The 19286-nt window shown below is 39.3% G+C and overlaps 1 protein-coding gene and 1 long non-coding RNA gene across 5 annotated transcripts; both read right to left on the minus strand.

Moving 5' to 3' along the window:
• Positions 1 to 1446: 1446 nt before the first annotated feature.
• Positions 1447 to 3560, minus strand: LOC124294631. The gene is made up of 4 exons (XR_006904555.1): positions 3332 to 3560; positions 2564 to 2680; positions 2170 to 2323; positions 1447 to 1891 (listed from the first exon to the last, which is right to left on the minus strand). It is a non-coding gene; the product is annotated as an uncharacterized LOC124294631 (long non-coding RNA).
• A 6746-nt stretch (positions 3561 to 10306) lies between these two features.
• LOC107222362 (gamma-tubulin complex component 3) lies at positions 10307 to 18886 on the minus strand. Of its 4 annotated transcripts, none has more exons than XM_046740701.1 (11): positions 18862 to 18886; positions 17207 to 17373; positions 16998 to 17130; positions 15423 to 15840; positions 14104 to 14606; positions 13651 to 13843; positions 13276 to 13480; positions 12832 to 13053; positions 12613 to 12744; positions 11766 to 12026; positions 10307 to 11409 (listed from the first exon to the last, which is right to left on the minus strand). In XM_046740701.1, the coding sequence occupies exons 1-11, from the start codon at positions 18869 to 18871 to the stop codon at positions 11233 to 11235; spliced, it is 2421 nt and encodes an 806-aa protein (XP_046596657.1). In that variant the 5' UTR covers positions 18872 to 18886; the 3' UTR covers positions 10307 to 11232. The 4 variants fall into 4 exon arrangements, with proteins under 4 accessions (XP_046596657.1, XP_046596658.1, XP_015517183.1 ...); XM_046740702.1 differs by lacking the exon at positions 18862 to 18886 and adding an exon at positions 18732 to 18851; XM_015661697.2 differs by lacking the exon at positions 18862 to 18886 and adding an exon at positions 18510 to 18716.
• Positions 18887 to 19286: the final 400 nt, after the last annotated feature.

A 19286-nucleotide genomic window follows, 5' to 3' on the forward strand; every position in this document is an offset into this window, starting at 1 on the left:
ATTACGTCGAAATAGTGCCACAACCAATTTATTCCAGCACTTTTCAGAATCGCAAAAATTTTCGCCAAAAATGCAAAGGGGTACTTTTTCTTCATTTTCGGAGCAAAAAATTTTTGGTCTCAGATTCGATTTGTATGACCCTTACCTGACCAATTGGACCCTCAGGAACTCAGAAAATGCAGCGAAAAGAGGGTCGGACCAACAGGAGAGAAATGGCGAAGGAAAAAGCAACTGCTGAAAAATGTCGAAAACACGAGTTTTTGTTTTTGGGCTGTAACTTTTTATACAAAGATCGCAGCGTATTGGCACTGCGCCTAATCGATTTCTCTTGCAAAATTACGTCGAAATAGTGCCACAACCAATTTATTCCAGCACTTTTCAAAATCGCAAAAATTTTCGCCAAAAATGCAAAGGGGTTAGCCTTACTTTTTCTTCATTTTCGGAGCCGAAAATTTTTGGTCACAGATTCGATTTGTATGACCCTCACCTGACCAATTGGACCCTCAGGAACTCAGAAAATGCAGCAAGAAGAGGGTGGGACCAACAGGAGAGAAATGGCGAAGGAAAAAGCAACTGCTGAAAAATGTCGAAAACACGAGTTTTCGTTTTTTGGCTGTAACTCTTGATGCGTCGATCGCAGCGTATTGGGACTGCGCTTAATCGATTTCTCTCGCAAAATTACGTCAAAATAGCGCCACAACGAATTTATTCCAGCACTTTTCAAATCGCAAAAATTTACGCCAAAAATGCAAAAGGGTTAGCCTTACTTTTATTTCATTTTCGGAGCCGAAAATTTTTGGTCTCAGATTCGATTTGTATGACCCTTACCTGACCAATTGGACCCTCAGGAACTCAGAAAATGCAGCGAGAAGAGGGTGGGACCAACAGGAGAGAAATGGCGAAGGAAAAAGCAACTGCTGAAAAATGTCGAAAACACGAGTTTTCGTTTTTGGGCTGTAACTTTTCATACAAAGATCGCAGCGTATTGAGACTGCGCCTAATCGATTTCTCTCGCAAAATTACGTCGAAATAGTGCCACCACGAATTTATTCCAGCACTTTTCAAAATCGCAAAAATTTTCGCCAAAAATGCTAAGGGGTTAGCCTTACTTTTTCTTCATTTTCAGAGCCGAAAATTTTTGGTCTTAGATTCGATTTGTATGACCCTTACCTGACCGAATGGACCCTCAGGAACTCAGAAAATGCAGCGAAAAGAGGGTGGGACCAACAGGAGAGAAATGGCGAAGGAAAAAGCAACTGCTGAAAAATGTCGAAAACACGAGTTTTCGTTTTTTGGCTGTAACTCTTGATGCGTCGATCGCAGCGTATTGGGACTGCGCCTAATCGATTTCTCTCGCAAAATTACGTCGCAATAGTGCATAAAATAATTTATTCAAATAGAATAGAGACAATGGTAGGGTAGAGTATGGTAGGGTAGGTTGCGGTAGATTAGGGTAGGGCAGGGGAGGGTAGGGAAGGGCCCCATCACCCCACTTGCATACTACCCCAACACCCCACCACCTTAACACCCCATCATCCCAACATCCAAACACCTCAACACCCCACTACCCTAACACCCCACTGCCCCATCACTCCAGACTACCTCACCACCTTCAATCACCTGAGACGACCTTCGTCCTTCTTGTCCTCTTCGTCCTCCTCCTCCTTTCCCTCCTCCTCTCTATCCTCCGTCTCATTCTCGACCACCTTCGTTTACCTCCTGTCACCGCCAACTACCTCCTATCACCGCCAACTACCTCCAACGACCTTCAACCAGCTCAAATCACCTTCTGCTATCTCCTACTACTGTCAACCATCTCTATCCTCCATGTCCACCTCGTCCTTCTCGTTTTTCTCGTCCTCCTCCACCTTCTCGTCCGCCTCGTTCACTCCTTGTATTCGAGTTTGATCAGGTAACGGAAGTAGGATATCCAAAATATTGTGTAAGAATTAATATACTCGTAATTTTTACATCGACACATTTTACCCAGAAGAATCGAAGAAAATTATGAAAAATTACAGAATTTTCATTAGCGCATTGATCGGTACTGAATTAGGGCTTGCGCGAAAAATGAATTGAAATAATTCATTGTAAACATGACAAGTTTGAAAGTTCTGAATAAAATATAATTACAATTGCTATTATACATCATAAAAATATTATACTCACTGGGAACAAATACTCGTCCTCCTTGTCCATCTTGTTCTCCTCGTCTTCCTCGTCGTCCACCTCGATCACCCGCAACCACCCCTGATCACCTCCGACCACCTCCAACCAACGCCAACCACCTCCAGCGACCACCGATAACCACCTCGGATTATACCTGGAATAGTAATAAATATTTACAATATAAGAACACTTTAAGAATATTGTGTAAGGATTAATATAATTAATCAATTACTTAATAATATAATAAATTTTATTAGTGCATTTATAGCTACTGAATTTGTGCTTACGAGAAAAATGAATTGAAATAATTTATTGTAAACATGACAAGTTTGAAAAATTCTAGATGAAATATAATTACAATTGCCAATAAATATTATGTAAATTTTAAACTCACCGAGCACAAATCCTCGTCCTCCTCGTCCACCTTGTTCTCCTCGTCTTCCTCCTCCTCCTCCTCATCCACCTCCGACCACCGATTACCACCTCGGTACTAATAAATATACCTCGAATACTAATAAATAATTTCAATATTAAAACACATCAAAACTATTGTGTAAGGATTAATATAATTTCTTTATTGACACATTTTACCATGAAGATTATGAGAAAATTAAAAAAAATTATAGAAATTTCACTAGCGCATTGATAGCTACCGAATTTGTGTTACGCGAAACATGAATTGAAATACTTCATTGTAAACAAGACAAGTTTAAACAATTTTAGACAAAATAGAATTACAATTGCCATTAAATACTGTTAAAATGTTATACACACCGTGCACAAATAGTAACATAGGTTTTTGTTATTGTTTTACACGAAAATAGTTGATTATAATCATCGATTTTGTACTATCAGGGTATACAAATGGTTAAAAACTGAAAGCAATCAATAATTATATAGCGAAATATTTAAGTAACACCGAAAAAAGGTCAATAATAAACTCAGATAATGGAGAAAAAATATCTTTCACGTCGGTTCAAAGTGGAAACCAGGTTCTTCAAATGCTGCCATATGAAAGACCGTGAAAAGTACACATATTATTTTTGTTTTAAATCAATCAAATACGATAATTCTTAAGCGAAACGTTGATCGTCGGTTACTTTTTTTCTAATGGGAGATATCTAACGAAGCTTTTTAAAATTTTGACTGTATTTTAACTCACATTTGGACAGTACCAGAAAAATTGGCTTATCATCAATTGTCGCAAAATGGCGGATTTATTAGCTGACCATTGAAGCGCTTTGCCACTGGAATCTCGAATTGGCAGGAAAGTTGGAGTGCGTAATTTTTAGCTGAAATGGAAAAACTAAAATTACTTTGAATTGACATATATTTTCATCATCGATGAACGAAAAAACTCAGAAAAAAACGTTAAGTCACATTCATTTCCGTTCAGAATTTTCTTAGTAAAAATTGTTACTTTCTACGTTTGAGCTCAACGATTAATCACGGTTTTTTCAGTTATTTTGGTACATCGATAATAAAATAGTGTACGAATTGAAAATAACTAGCTTTAAAACCCTTGCTCGCTAAAGCTCGCTCGAGGTCGGATGCCTAGTGTAACTGGTTTTTGTGCTCGTGCGCTCGCTCACTAGTTGACAGTGTTTTACCATATGCCATAGTTGTAGAGGAGACTGGGGCACGATGGACTTCCCAAAAAATTCTGGTATTTGCTTCACAGTACACAGAATGAACAATGTCTTTGTGCATGTGACGCAAACCGAATCTGCCCGTAAGATTTTTCCTATACAATAATGTTACAAATCACGTTTACACATGCATGTAAGTATCACGTATTGTTATTTTATGATAATAAATTTCGTCAAAAAGTACCACAGAACAATCAGCTAAGTGCTAACAGATTTGAAACACGACGCCCAGCAATTTTAGCTCTAACTGAACGAGGTTATTGTCATGTATTCTTATTTATACTATGCCAACCACTCACCAATTGCATTTTGTTGATCCTGGTCGTTCGGTTTTTTTTCCGATTCAAAATGTTATCTGAAGCATGCATATTGGTTTGATAGTACAAAACATGACGTTTTCATTAATCAAACTTGTAAACTTGAAAATTAGTCCTGAAAGTCAAAAGTCACCAGGTCAAGGACCTGGACAGTCAAAACCACGGAGCGCTTGTCCTGGAGGTCGAGATCCACCAAGTAGAGGACCTCGACAGCAAAATCTACAGAAAATTAGTCCTGAAGGTCGAAAGTCATCTGGTCAAAGACGTGGACAGCCAGACCTACGGATCGCTTGTCCTGAATGTCGTGTTTCACCAGGTAGTGGACCAGGAGTGCAGGGACCACGGAGCGCAGAAACTACGCAGAGCTTGGTCAAAAGTCACCAGGTCAAGAACCTGGACAGCCAGAACTAGAGAGCGCTTATCCTGGATGTCGAGATTCACCAGGTCGAGGACCCGGAGAGCCAGAACTACGGAAAATTAGTCCGGAAGGTTAGAAGTTAATAGGTCATGGACCGGGACAGCCAAAACTACAGAGTGCTTGTCCTGGAAGTCGAGTTTCACCAGGTAGCGGACCTCAAGCGCAGAAAACACGCAGCGCTTGGTCAAAAGTCACCATATCAAGAACCTGGACAGCCAGAACTACGGAACGCTTTTCCTGGATGTCAAGATCCACCAGGTGGAGAAACTGAACAGTCAGAACTACCGAAAATTAGTTCTGAAGCTCAAAAGTCACCAGGTCAGGGACCTGGACAGCCAGAACTACGGAGCGCCTGTCCTGGAAGTCGAGTTTCACCAGGTAGCTCACCTGGAGCGTAGGAACCACGGAGCGCTTGTCCTGGAAGTCGAGTTTCACCAGGTAGCTTACCTGGAGCGTAGGAACCACGGAGCGCTTGTCCTGGATGTCAAGATCCACCAGGTGCCGAACTTGAACAGCCAGAACTACCGAAAATTAGTTCTGAAGGTCAAAAGTCACCAGGTCAACGACGTGGACAGCCAGAACTACAAAGCGCTTGTCCTGAAAGTCGAGTTTTACCAGGTACGTACCTGGAGCGCAGGAACCACGGAGCGCTTGTCCTGGATGTCAAGATCCTTCAGGTGGAGGACTTGAATAGCCAGAACTACCGAAAATTAGTTCTGAAGGTCAAAAGTCACAAGGTCAAGGACCTGGACAACCAGAACTACGGAGCGCTTGTCCTGGAAGTAGCGTTTCACCAGGTAGTGGATCTTGAGCGCAGAAACCACGCAGCTCTTGTCCTGGAAGTCAAGTTTCACCAGGTAGTGGATCTTGAGCGCAGAAACTACGGAACGCTTGTCCTGGAAGTCGAGTTTCACCAGGTAGCGGATATGGAGCGCAAGTACCACGGAGTGCTTATCCTAGAAATCAAGTTTACCAGGTAGCAGACCTGGAGTGTAGAAACTACGGAGCGCTTGTCCTGGAACTCAAGTTTCACCAGAAAGCGGACCCGGAGTACAGGAACCACGGAGGTAGAGAACCCGTACCGCTCGAAATCTGCGGAGCGCGATTCTCTTACGTCCTCTCAACTGCGCGGTTGTTTCCAGACTGAGGAATTCGGCTAGCCGATTTTAGATTGATGACGTCAAGAGAAAAAAAAAATTGGGTGACGTCACTTTCTGAACATCTGAACATCCAAACTTTGGTTTCGAACTTCAATACTATGTATGATGTCGTATGATGTGATGTATGATGATGTATGATAATGTATGATGTATGATGTATGATGATATGATATAAGGTATAATGCTTTTAGTTTTCACATTTCATACAAGAAATACGCACTTTATCTTTGCAGCCGATTCCAGATTCAAGCAGCCAGGCGCTTCGATAGTCAGCCGTTGACTCAAGATATATTCTTCGGTTAACGGGTCAGCTGATAACGCTGCCGTTCTGCGACAGTTGTATGATAAAAAATTTTTCCTCGGATATTTAGCTTGGAATCACTACACTGCGTTAAATACTGTCTTATATACGGAGCATCCATTTCTTCTCGATCAAAATCAGCGCATCCGTGATGTATTATAGTTACTCTGAATTTGTTTTCATCCGAACACTTATCGAAAAACAATTCTGCTTCTCTACCCAACGTAGATACTTCACTTGCGACCAGCTGAAACAGCGCTTCAATCCTATGCCTACGAAAATTCAAGATCGAGAGAGCAAATGAAAAGTTGTCGGAATAATTATGAATAATAATGTTACGGAATACATCGAGCGCGTGTCGAATAGAATCCTATTTCGAATGGAATAGTTGTTCTATTTTCATATTATAGCCGTATTATTGTAGATAATCTAGTTTTTCTCCTTGAAAATTATAAAATTTATAGTATGCATCACGTATTAATCGTAAATGGATCATATAGGTATAGTAATATCGTACATGGACCACATTTACTTTTTGGTCTCTGCATCATTATTACATCTGATCTATTATTATTTCTAATCTATGTACACATTCTTCTCTCGGGAACCTATACTCTAATTAAATCACTGTTTTGCTGCGAATTTTGGAAGAAATTTACTGTCATTATTAATTTCTTGTATCGCCGACAATTCGGTAAGTACACACAGGCTAAGTACTGGCTTGGGCTCACCATTGCGAAGACTGTGTTATTCGGAAGGTGAATGCAGCCAGCATCGTGTCGAAATCCGTAACTCTCTGATGTTCTGCAATAAGCTCTCAACTCTACCGTTGGGACATCTCAGGGGGCGCAAGCGCACAACGATTTTCGATTGTCACACCAAAGCCCATTAGGGCAACAGTCTTTATATTCTTCAGTCAAGCGTAGAACCAACGGCACAGAAATTACAGAGGAAACCTCTTTCGTTTTTTGGCTGTAACTCTTGATCGGTTCCTCGCAGAGTATCCCGACTGCGCGCAATCGATTCCTTTCGCAAAATTAAAACGATATAGTACATCGAAGAATTCGATCCAGCATTATTCAAAATCGTAAAAATTTTTAGAAAAAATCCAGACGGGTGAGACGTACTTTTTTTTTATCCAAATTTTTTTTTCCGTTACCGATTTGTATGGCTCTTTTCCAGACTATTCAGACCCGCAATGAAGTAAAAAAAGAACTGAGAGAAGCGTAGGGCCAAGCACTGAAAAAATAGGAAAGAAAATATGAAAAGAAATTCGATTATTTGTTCATTTTAATTCAAGTTGTATAAAATAGTAACAATACAACATCGTACACAGTGAATCGTATCTGGCAGAGGTGCGTCGGGCTTGTACGCGAACCGCAACTGTAACCATACTTAGGTACAAACTACGACTGTTACTATCTGATACAATATTTTTCATACTGTGCCTAAGATAGTGTAATTACGCTCCGTTTTTTTCTCATAGTAGTCTGATTTCTTGAGTAGTTTTCAATCATATTTTAGCATTTTATGATTCACTTTTATACTATTTGACAACTGGTCAAATTGCTATAAACTGACACTCGAACACTTGTACTAGAATTAAGGCATATCGAATAAACTGGAAATGTGTAGCTATGAATTTGTAATTTTTTTCCCCACCTATTTGAAATCCAATACCCAGATTCGACGTATTTCGAATGTAACTTTTGAGCCGTTGATCGCAGCCTATTGTGACTGCGCCCAGTCGATTCCTCTTGCGAAATCACGTCGATATAGCACACCAAACAATTTATTCCAGCACTTTTCAAAATGGCCAAAATTGTCGCCAAAAATACAAAGGGGTTAGCCTTACTATTTTATTGCGCAAAAAATTTTTCGTTTCAGATACGATTTGTATGACCCTTACCTGACTAATCGGACCCGCAGAAACTTAGAAAATGCATTGAAAAGAGCGTGGGACCAACAGCAGAAAATTTACGAAGGAAATCTTTCGTTTCTTGACTGTAACTCTTGCACCGTTGATCGCAAAGTATTCCATAGAGCTTATTTACAAGCCTCATAAGTAGATGTTCACTTGTTCTAGATATATGAAAACAATCCAATCCATAAATCCCACTATTCCAAAACCATAATACATGTAATGCATTGAAATGAATCAACTATTCATAATTTCACGATCATTGTTTATTGTTTAGGAGAAAGGCCCTGAACACACAGCAATATTTTCGGTATGGCCTATGCGGTTAGGCTAGATTTACATGGGCGTTAAATTGACGTACAGCGTCACGTTGTGGACGGCAAAAAGACGCTCATGATAATGCATCCTCTAGCATTCTTCTTCTCGCTAAAATAGATATGACGTATTTTCATATGAGTTTATAGACGACCGTGTCCGTTTTACGTGGCGTTCAACGAGTGGTTAATACACTTGTAAGCACGTCACATACATACAAAATTTTTGTAATTGTGCTTTATAAGACGAATTTCATAATATACTAACACCAAGCACACGAAAACAAAACAAATTCTAACTTACAGGTGATGAGAGAAATTAAAGACAATGTAGTCAGGGCGGCTAGGTGGTCTAGTGGAGTAAGGCTCCGGCACCGATCTTTAAACACCAGATTCGATTCCTCCGTCGTTAATTTTTCAAATCACCAAAAATTTTCGAATTTGCATCCTCGCTCATGATAATGGATACCGTCGCAACGGCAAAATGCCGCGAGTTACGCAGTTGAGCCAGTGGTTCTTGGTTGCGTTTTTGTCCTAAGAATTGACAACTCTAGGATTGCTAATTTAGTGTGAACAAACGGAGAAAACGAAGAATCGAGAAGGAAATTGAATGAAACGGTAGCAGTTTTTCGAGATAAGAAAATAATCTGATTCATTCTTATCACCCTACAATTGGGCACTCGTGCATAATTAAGATATCTTCTTATACGTTTATTACCGCATAGTTCATACTGAAAATATTGCGGCGTATGAAGGTCCTTGCTTCTGAACAATAAACAATAACAAAAAAGATATCAGTACTTGATTGATTTCAATGCATTATATTGAAACGTGCGCGGTTTTCTTGAGGAGTCTACCTATAAGAAAACCTCGTTATTGTGAAGTTCTTTTCCCTTAACCCCTGAATTTAAGGTAAATATGGATAATATAAAGGACCCCCTCTGATGGGCAAAAGGAAAGGTCGGTCTTTCCGACCCAAAATCACCCTGAATCAATTAGCTGTACGGACTTAGGTGATACCAAAGCCGCCTTGGTTTATAAACAAGCACCTTCTTTTTATGCTCCCTCGCGTAAGACAAGAGCTGTGTCGCTTTTGCTACCGATCAGAGACAAGAGAGTGAGGTGTATGTCACCCGTTTGGACACACGGGTTTCCCGGTGCTCCCTTCTGACTGCGAACTCGGAGTTAACAGAGTCGGTTTTAATTGAAAACTATTACAGGGCTGCGCTGAGCGCTCAAACAGTCTAAATTCTACAAACTAACTGGGAAAATTAATATAAAATAAAATAATATTGCGAGAATTTCTAGGTTTTTCTTCTGGTTACTTTCACGGCTCAAATTTTCTATTCGAAGCTCTTATGAAATAACCTCCATACAAGGAACACTTCGCTACCAAACCTGGGTGAGTCAGTTCAGCGCTATGCCGGTCAACTGCTCTTTTACAAAATCTACCTCTGAACAGTGAGTCAGTTCGGCGCTGTGCCGGTCAACTGCTGACGATGCTCTCCGCGGTTCTCGTATTTATACTCATCCCGATTTCCCATCCCACTACGTCGTCATCGGCTCCTCCTTATTCATGACCTTTGCGGAGGATCTTCAAGTCAGTGTTGTCAACGAGGTGTCCGTCACCGTCTATTGTTGTTGTGATTTTTTGTACGTATGGACATTGCTGATGTCGATGGTGACCGCGATCGGCTGTCCGTTACAATGTATTACAGTTCTAGAATAATGCCTATTAGAGTATTTTAATTTTTTGTAATAAATAAATATTAATATCTTGAACAGCTGCTTCATCTCGCTAATTCATTTTCTCCATTTTTTCACACTTTCAATCAATATTCCTAGATTTCTAAATTCTTCGATTAAAAATTTAATCGAGACTGACAGAACCACGCGAGTTTCGACATGCGGCATTTTGCCGATGCGTCGGTACCCATTTCCATGAGCATTTTTTTGCTCGCGCAAACGCGTTAATTTTCCGTCGCATCAATTTGATCGCCGTGAAAATCCAGCCTCAGAGTTAGCTATATCAAGGGAAACAAATTTCACTGCTAGCAAACTTTTAACATTATTACTTCATTTGTTGTCGAGATTGAAATTAATCATTTCAATCCCTTTATCATACAATTCCATTTAGTTATACATCTATTATTATATTTTTATTTAGCATCAATGTATTTTGTGCAAGCAATATACAAAGGTGTGAATCTTTCGCGCAGAGTACATCACAACACTGGTCAAATTCGTCGATGTATTACCCGAGACAACAAGGAATGATTCCCCGTTTTCTACGCCGCTTAACCGCGTCATTCAGTCGTCCAAAATCTGCATCCTTATCCCTCGGACAAAATTCTGACCAATCAGAACTGCTCTCATCGCTGAATGAGCTTTCGAAACACGGCCGCGATTTTTCGTCGTCAAAGTCCTTCGACGAATTTCTCGAAATGTCATCGATCCCAAAATGATCGTGATAGACTCGGACCTCGCTCTTGGAATTTGAGTGATCAAAAAACTGCAATTCCGTCTCTTCGCCGCTCGGAGGATCTCCGGATTTATTCTCTGTGGTTTTTCTCGCGTATTCGAAAGGCAGAAATGCGATATTGACTGGAGGATACAGAGAGAAGTCTTTCATCTCCCGGAAATCGTTGTTCAGCACAGAGGCCAATATCGGTGTGACCGGGGTTTCCGGTTCATCGGGAATAATCCTGACCAACTCGGTCTCGGCGTGTCGGATAATTTCGGCTTCAAGAAACCGTTTGAAACTCCGTTTGCTCTCTTCGACATTTTTTAAATTTATCCTATCGAGTTTTTTCCGTAATTTCAAACAGTCTTCGAAATTCGTTACTATTTTTGCACTTCTTGAATCATCGTGTACTTCTGGCTTTTCGCCGATTGACGATACCGATGAAACATCTTCACCGCAGCGATTTTTCGATGAATCTTTAGACACTGGTTCGGTCGAATTTCCATTCTCACAACGGTGTCACTTGCAGACTGGAAACGACTGCTCGCTTTGTCTACGGTGCTGGTACGTCAAAGGCGCCACCAATCGACTGTCTCGGCTCTTGTAGTATTCGTTGAAATCAAGCCGAACGCTGAGAAGCTGAAGTGAAACGTCTTCAGCAGATGCGAGCATCAGGAGAAACTTTTTCACACGATCCTAAGAGAAACGAAAATGAAATCAGACGATTTCCGATTAGAGAATGATGGAAATTAGGGGCGTGCGAATCGAATAGTGGCAATTGAGTGTTCAAATTTTTTTATTAAATCGATTCAAGTTCGAGTAAACAAGATTTTTTGAATTATTCAATCGGATTGGCGATCTTCGATTTTTTTTTTCACACATCTGTGACAAAATATCCGAATAATTTCATTAGTACGAACTATTCAGTTACCACAATAATTGGAAGTGTGCGAATCGATTTTCCGATATAATTTCACTATTCGATTCGATTCGATTTGACGACAATTCGTACACTTCTGCCAAAATTAATTAACTAAAATTGGATTACATACTTGATAAGTTCTCGAGAGGAATTTCAGATGCAAAGAGAGTGTGGCTAGATATTTGGTGAAAATATTTGTACGTTTAGCGTCCTTCGCGTCTCCGCTTGTTGTCCTCCCCCACTTTTTACTTGAATCACATTTGTTCTCAATTTTATTTTCTGCTTTTGTTCGGTCCTCGTACTCCTGCATCGCTCTTTCTAGAAATGTTTCCTCCAACCCCTGGAGCTCCAGGATCGGACCGTAAACAGATCTCAAATGATTCATGAGCTCCTGAAAGAAACAAATAATTTTCTCAGTATTTTAAGGAGACACGAAACTCGTTGTTTTGCGATTTTACAGATGTTTCATCCTCGTGTGATCCAAATTCACTGAGAATCAGCTTTTGGAATTGATTACATAGTGAGAAACTCTATTTCACAACGAAATATTTCATCGCAAATCTATTTCAATGATTGAATCTTTGTTTCCTGATATTTTCGTAGACGTTCATGTGGGGAATTAATTCTATAGTTTGGATTCCGGCGATAAGAGTCAATCAATTCATATCAAATTTCGCAGAAAAAACTAAAATCGCTTCAAGATGCATCCTAAAATTTTTCGGAACACTCCAATATTTTATCGCGAAACTGCGATGGCCTAAACTTTCAAAATAATTCATAAATCATAAAATTCAAGATGAATCTTCACAGAATCAGCCACATCACTTGATCGCGTCAATTTATAATTTCCAGGACTTTGTCTGTAATTTTTAATCCGTGAGATACTGCAAGGCGAAATATTTTAGCCATTGACGACGAAAAATCGCGCATAAAAAATTGCTGCTCTCTACATTCTGAAAAATCCAGTGCGCTTTCACCTGCGAATTTTCGTCGAGCAGAGTGCCGCGTCTGACAGACTCAACGAAGTTGTTATGCGCAGATATAATGTCATCAAGAGAAGTTGCTTGGCCTAATTGTCGGGCGAAAACATCCCAGGAGCACTCTATCACCTGAAAGAAGGGTCAAATCGCTTTAAATGACTTGATTCTGTTGATTTAAGCGCTGATTCCGATCCAGGTTGAGGAACAATTGCTCACCTCGAATAAAAAATAATACTGCATTTGATGGACGAGATGAACCATGCTGCTCGTTATCAAGTGAATGTGATTCTGTATCGGCAATACTTCCGGCATTTTTCTAAATATCTTCGCTGACGTCGTCTGCCGTTTCCATATACCAGACAAAATCGATTCCATCCTCTTCGCTCGCCAAAGAGAGAAGAAGACAGTCTGATAAGTTTGGCGACAAGGCTCCAGAATCTATAATGCGTCAATATTGTGTACAGAAATGGTGGATTTTCGGATTTCTTCAATACTCTTGCGAAACAAAATCGTTTCTATTGATGAAAAATAGAATAAACATGCGAGATGATTCGGCAGATATAGCAGTCGGTGTGCAAAATTATTTCAGAATCTCGTTTTTGAATGGTTATGGATCAAAAGTTACGCTGCGCATTCGTGGTGAGTCGAAAATTCTCTTACCGTTCCAATCGGTCCGTCGACGTTGTAGTCTAGTATAAAAACGTCCCATCCAGTCTCGTTTTCGGACGGAGCAAGCGAGCGGACATACAAACGTCTCTGTACATCGAGATCGTCAAATTTCGCACTCGTAGCTCTGATCGCCGTTTCAAGGATGGGAAACAAGTTGTGAGTGTTCAACGAATTTGCCGGCTTCGCCAATTCCGGTCTGAAATGCAATTACCAAGTTTTCAATCGCGGAATTTCGTGGACATTCCGGTTAAACTAAATTTAGCAATTTTCGACGCACCAATGATTCGTTCAAATCAATAAAAGGAACAAAAGGATTCGAACACAGAGTAAAAAACACTGCGAGAAACCTTAAATACATTGACTTACTCGAGGAGATGCATCAGGTGTTGAATAAAATGACCTTGTCCAAGCAAAAGGTAGCCTTTTATGCCCTGGAGGTGTTCCATGAGGTTGTATTGTTTGGTCAAAATTTCGACGACCCTCGTTGAAGTTTCTTTGAATGCAGTTTCCATCATAGTTTGAAGAGGACCGTCTGGATCGATATCGAACAGAGCTTCAACTGAAAGAATGTCGATTTGTAAGATGTGGCAATGAATTTTTGGGTACAAAAAAGCATCGAGAATTAATCATTCAGGTCTCAAATTGAGGTAAACAATTTTTAGAGTCTGAAAATCATTACAGATCTTAAATAATCGATTAATTACGGAAAATAAGAAATGAATAGAAATTACACACTGCAAGTTAAAATAAATTTCAACTAAAAGAATTTTGTCCAGTTCGTTGAAAGAAAAATTTGAGTTGCTGGAACAGATTTTGTACCGTTTGAATCTTCCGCGTTTTGTTGAAAGGATTCCCTGTGTCTCTCCTGAAGGGGCGCGGAGTCCTTGCAAATCTCTCTCAGGAAATTGATACTCTTGCCTGTACCAAGAATCTTCCTAGCCTGAGCCTTGCTGATGAAAGTCGGAACCATGGAGTCCCTGACCTGATACTTTTCGTGCCACATTCTGTCGCCGGCGACGTCTGACCGTGCTTCGATAAAAAACTCGTTTCTAGAATCGTCCAATTCTCCCTCGGCGATCCATCGCACCAGCATCGTGTGTAGAGGGTCGCAAACTTTCTCCAGGATTCTTTTTACCAGCTGTTTTACGCCCGCGTCGCCGTGGTGGCTAAATCCGTAAACCGCAGATGCCAGGGCTCCGCCTTTCTGGCCCTCACAGGCTTTTACGATACTTGCGAGCCACTTCAGCGATTCCAATGGCTGATAAGCCCAGAGATGGAGATGCGAAAGTGTTACGCTGTCCATTCCCAGCGGACTTTGAGATCTGAAGAGACAAGGAATTTAATTTTGTAATGAGAGGTTGGGAATTAGGGCTGAATTTAAGTAGGAGTGGACGGCTGAGGAGACTGAGGAGGTGAATTTGGAGAATTTATATTGATTTGTGATCTTGATACGTGCATATTTTTTCTGTTAAAACCAATAAACAGGAAACATCGTTACTGTCCATACAATGTTAACCGTCTTGTTTAGTGACAGGTTTTGCAATGGCAATAATATCTTTATAACAGCTAGATCAATTTTGAAGACAGTAATGCTTGGATAGTTTATCCGCGTTTCCAGAACCAGACTTTTTTTTTATTGTCATATTTTTTTGCCAACGAAATAGAATAGTAGTCAGTTTTGGAACAGAAATCGAATTCCCACTTTAAATGGTCGACGTTTTATTAAGGCAAGGTAAAAACTAAAAATCGGACAACTATCACAGAATACTGTCATCGAATTTAGAGTGAATCCGTTAAGCCATTTTTAAAATATCACTGGCGCTGCAAAACATTTTACTACTCAAAATGGCTGAAGTTTTATTATCCATACCAATGCTCCCTTATTAATTGATTCTCATGAAAAAAATAAAACAAAAATCGAATCGAATAAAACAAACCCAATTATAATTGAATAATTGGATGTAGAGATATAAATTCCCGAAGTTGATCGATTTTCTGCTCTAAAGAGTGATACCAGTATTGGAAAAAAAGTCAAATAAGTCATTGAAAACTTGAGATTCGTGGAATAATCGGTTGAAGAAGAAGGTAGTACGAAACTTTCTTTAAAATAAATCTGAGAAAAGAGAATAAACTCTGACCTGTTCACCTCCTCCTGCATGATAGCAATAAATCTATAATATTCCGAGAGTTCCTGATGCAGGGCAGCAACAAAGCTGTCTGCGACTCGTCCAGAGCATGCAGCAGACATTCTTTCCAGCCCGCGGCTGACAATGTTGTGAAGATAGCCAAGCGCGCTGAGCCTCAAGACACCCTGTCTGTGCGTTCTGTTTAATTTTGCTTTCGGGTCTATTTGGAATCCATAGCTCGAATCGAGCTTCAAAACCTTTCCCTCTATCCCCTGGAATGAGTAAATAAGATCCTGGACCAGCAGATCTTCGGACACTGACTCCTCGTTGAATATTCTTGCGGGATGTAGAGATGGGCCGCGAACTATCGTCTCTGTGTAACTCAATGGAAGCATCTGTCCCTGAGAGCACGAGACCTGTGAGGTCTGACCTAATTCAAAACAGATGATATGCAATAAGCAGGGATAAATTTTCAGGAAGCCTTTACGTGACTCAGAAACAATTAATGAAAGAATTGATACTATTTTATGATATGGAAGACGAAAATAAGCTAATAAGAAACTCGAATCTGTAAAAAAAACAATGTATAAGACTAAACAAAGACAATGCGATTGAATGATTGTATTATGTTTGTTTATTCTGATTAATCGATTAATTAGTCTTTCCAATTCATTGTTTTTCAGTGAATCGAATAATCGGCCCGGTTTATTAATCATATTTCCGATTAATTGGTGTTTCCAACTCCATTTTGTCAGTTAATCGAGTTAATAATCCTTTTAATTAACTGCTTCTTTAATTAATCAATTAACCGGCATTTTCAATTATTCACTTTTTCAATGAATCGATTATTCGGCACTTTATTCTTCGTACGCTTGATTAATCGTTTTTGCGAGTAATTAATGATTAGATCTTGACAAATATTTATTTTTTCGGCTAATGGTTTGTTTGGCATTATCATTTAATCGTTTTTCCAGTCATTCGACTCTTTCAATTAATTGCTTTCATAATTAATCAATGAAATGCACAGCCCTAAACAAAGCATTAATTACAGTAGAAACTCTATTATCCAAACCATGATCACCTTAACTAAACCATCTATTGTCCGAATCTCAAGTCAAATTGGCATGGAATATATATACATATATCGTAACATATATGTGCATTACATATTTATTGAATATTTTCTAGAGCTGATCATCGCGTCACTTAACATTACTGTTCAACTATCCAAATTTTTGATTATCGGAACCAGGCCTGGTCCAAATTGGTTCGAATAATCGATGTTTTACTGTATAGACGTTTTTCTTTTAGGTTTGGTATCTTTAAGAAAAAATTTTCCTTTTTTTTTGACAAGTTCAGAGTCATTTTTCCCATACTATTCTTAATTGAAAATTCGTAACGAAGTTAGAAAGCAACTGAATTTCTTTTTTTTACAATATCATCAATTAGAAGTGGCTTGTTAATGCGTCCGGCATCAAATGCATGTTGTCACAAATGCATTATTTGCTGTGTTAATCAGTTTCATTTATGAAATAGCACAAAACAAAAATTCAGAAACTGGTACAAATTCTGAGTTTCTTTACGCACGGCTGGTAGATGCGACAGGTGATGTCAGACCAAGCCTCATATCGGGGAACGAAAAATGCCTGTCCTTAGTCTGATCAGCGGTTTGTCCCATGTAAAGCAGAAAAGTCAGGATGCTGAGCCTGTTCTTTAGTGGCTGAAAAAATAAGGTTATAATATCAAGAATTTAGTTGATATGAAAGCAAAATAAACTACAAACAAATCAAACGCACCCCGTCCTTAAGGTCGTTGTGGAGTTTGTCGAACTGAACGGCATCGCGAACTTCAAGTTTTCCCTTGATCTGTACGGCAACATTCATTTCATCTTCTCGGAGTGTTTCGGCACCTGGAGACGAAGAGAGGAGTCCCAATGCGAAACGCACAAAGCGTCTTATAGCCTCTGCAAGTATTTAAACATGCAATTTTTAGTCTAAATTGATTGATGATGCTCTCCTCCTTTCACCTCTGATATATGGATCCTTAACAGGCATGTTTTAATTTAACAATAGGATTGTAAATGATCCGAAAATGTTGTGACCCTGCATAGAGGTAAGAATAATAATATCTCAATTTTTCCTTATATCAAAAAACGTTCAAGTCCCCGCCGAAGTGCTTGCTTTCTGCATTTGTTTTCTGCGATGCCATGGCAACAGCAGGAAAGAAAGATGCATCTGCATGCGAAAAATTTGGGATAGCTGAAAACTACGCGGCTGTAAATTGACAGTAATTTCTGATTATTATCATCCTTGAAAAATAAATTACGGTAATTAAAATATTGGTATCAACAAAAACCATCAAAGGAAAAATAAATATAATATAAGAAAGTAGGAATTAAGGTTTTTTTAACTTCTCGACACAATAAATAACAAGCTACACAAATTAAATATCCAATCGAGATAATAATGGTAGGTGAACTTTATTTTCAATTGTGTAGTGAAAAGATTTTATGCTGAAAATAGGAGCAGAGTATTTCGGCACATTGAGCATAGGTTTTTTAAACGTTTATATGGTTTTCGAATCGATAGTCATTTTCATTCCAACAAACTTATTGCTGATCTTGTTCGTCAGATTGTAAAAGCTATGCGAAATCAAATCTTTGGTAGATACTTTGTAGGAATTAAAAATTGAAAACCTTCTTTGCTTCGTTTGTTATTTCATTTATTTAAATAACATTTAGAGTTAAAAATAATTCTAGGGATGAAACCTAATCTATGACTGTTTCTGATTGTAAATATAATTTTAGTAGAGTTAAAATATAGCAATTAATGTCCAAAAATTATCACAAATGACTGTAAATGATGAAATGAGAAGTAAAAAAATTCCAATCGTCAATGTTTCAAGGTTTTATAAGGTCGAATAACGTGTACAACCAAATCTGGAGATTCTAACAAAGCTGAAATACATATTCAACGGGATTAAACACTTGCATAACATGTCATTGTGCTTAAACACAGACGTAATAAACTCGTAAAAACGATTGTGGCGAGCGGTTAGCCCGGCCTTAAACCAACCTAAGCTAATTTAACGTAACCTAACCTGGTTTCTGATCTCCCCAAAGAGAAACGACAAGTTTTTGGATGAGATCACTGATCGTCTCAACGTCAGGAACGCTCATTTTTATACTCTGTAGTGCAACTGATGCACTTCTACCAGGCTACGGCTGTTATTAAGTTTCTAATAATCATGCACATTTGTTTCCCAGAGAGTGACCATAGAGTGAGTGACACACGGGTGACAGGTAAGCAATTAACTATTTACAGGCGAGAAGCTAGCTTTTGGGCAATGTTGCCAACTTCGATTAGTTAACGCTGCAAATCGATGGCTAATAATCGATGTTTTCAGTATTTATCGTGGTAATTACAGAGAGAAACCTGTAATTATACCATACCGCTAGCCATTACGTAAGCATTACGTAAGCTAGACACGGAATACTACTGGGAGGCCTACCAAGGCCGTGTTCGTAAATTGACTGCCAGTACTAAAAATTCCCTAGGACAGAGACAGAGCCATCCATGAACTCGGCAGCACAAAAGAGATAAAAGATTGCTAACAGTACTGTGAGTCAATTTTCGAACACGGCCTAAATCTAGTCAAAGTCATGAACTTTCCCTTTAGAAATGTCGAATTATGGGCGAATCACTACATTTTTCAGTGAAAACACTGATTCATGTTCAAACCGTCAAAATTTTTCCACCAAAAACCTTCAAAAACCACCAGATCCAATCAAACACCACCAAGTTGGCAATGCTGGTGACGTTTTCACATCTTCCAGTCCCTGCATCGATAAAGCAGCACGTATCCGAAAAACTAAGC

This window comes from Neodiprion lecontei, chromosome 5, assembly GCF_021901455.1.
Source record: "Neodiprion lecontei isolate iyNeoLeco1 chromosome 5, iyNeoLeco1.1, whole genome shotgun sequence".
Lineage (NCBI taxonomy): Eukaryota > Metazoa > Arthropoda > Insecta > Hymenoptera > Diprionidae > Neodiprion > Neodiprion lecontei.

Bases quoted from the DNA above. Each gene is read 5' to 3' on its own strand.
- LOC107222362 (XM_015661697.2), bottom strand. From the start codon at position 18,588: ATGAGCGTTCCTGACGTTGAGACGATCAGTGATCTCATCCAAAAACTT. The intron at 17,131-17,206 runs GTGCGTTTGATT...TTATTTTTTCAG, and splicing joins ACAACGACCTTAAGGACGGG to CCACTAAAGAACAGGCTCAG. The intron at 12,745-12,831 runs GTGAGCAATTGT...CCCTTCTTTCAG, and splicing joins AGTATTATTTTTTATTCGAG to GTGATAGAGTGCTCCTGGGA.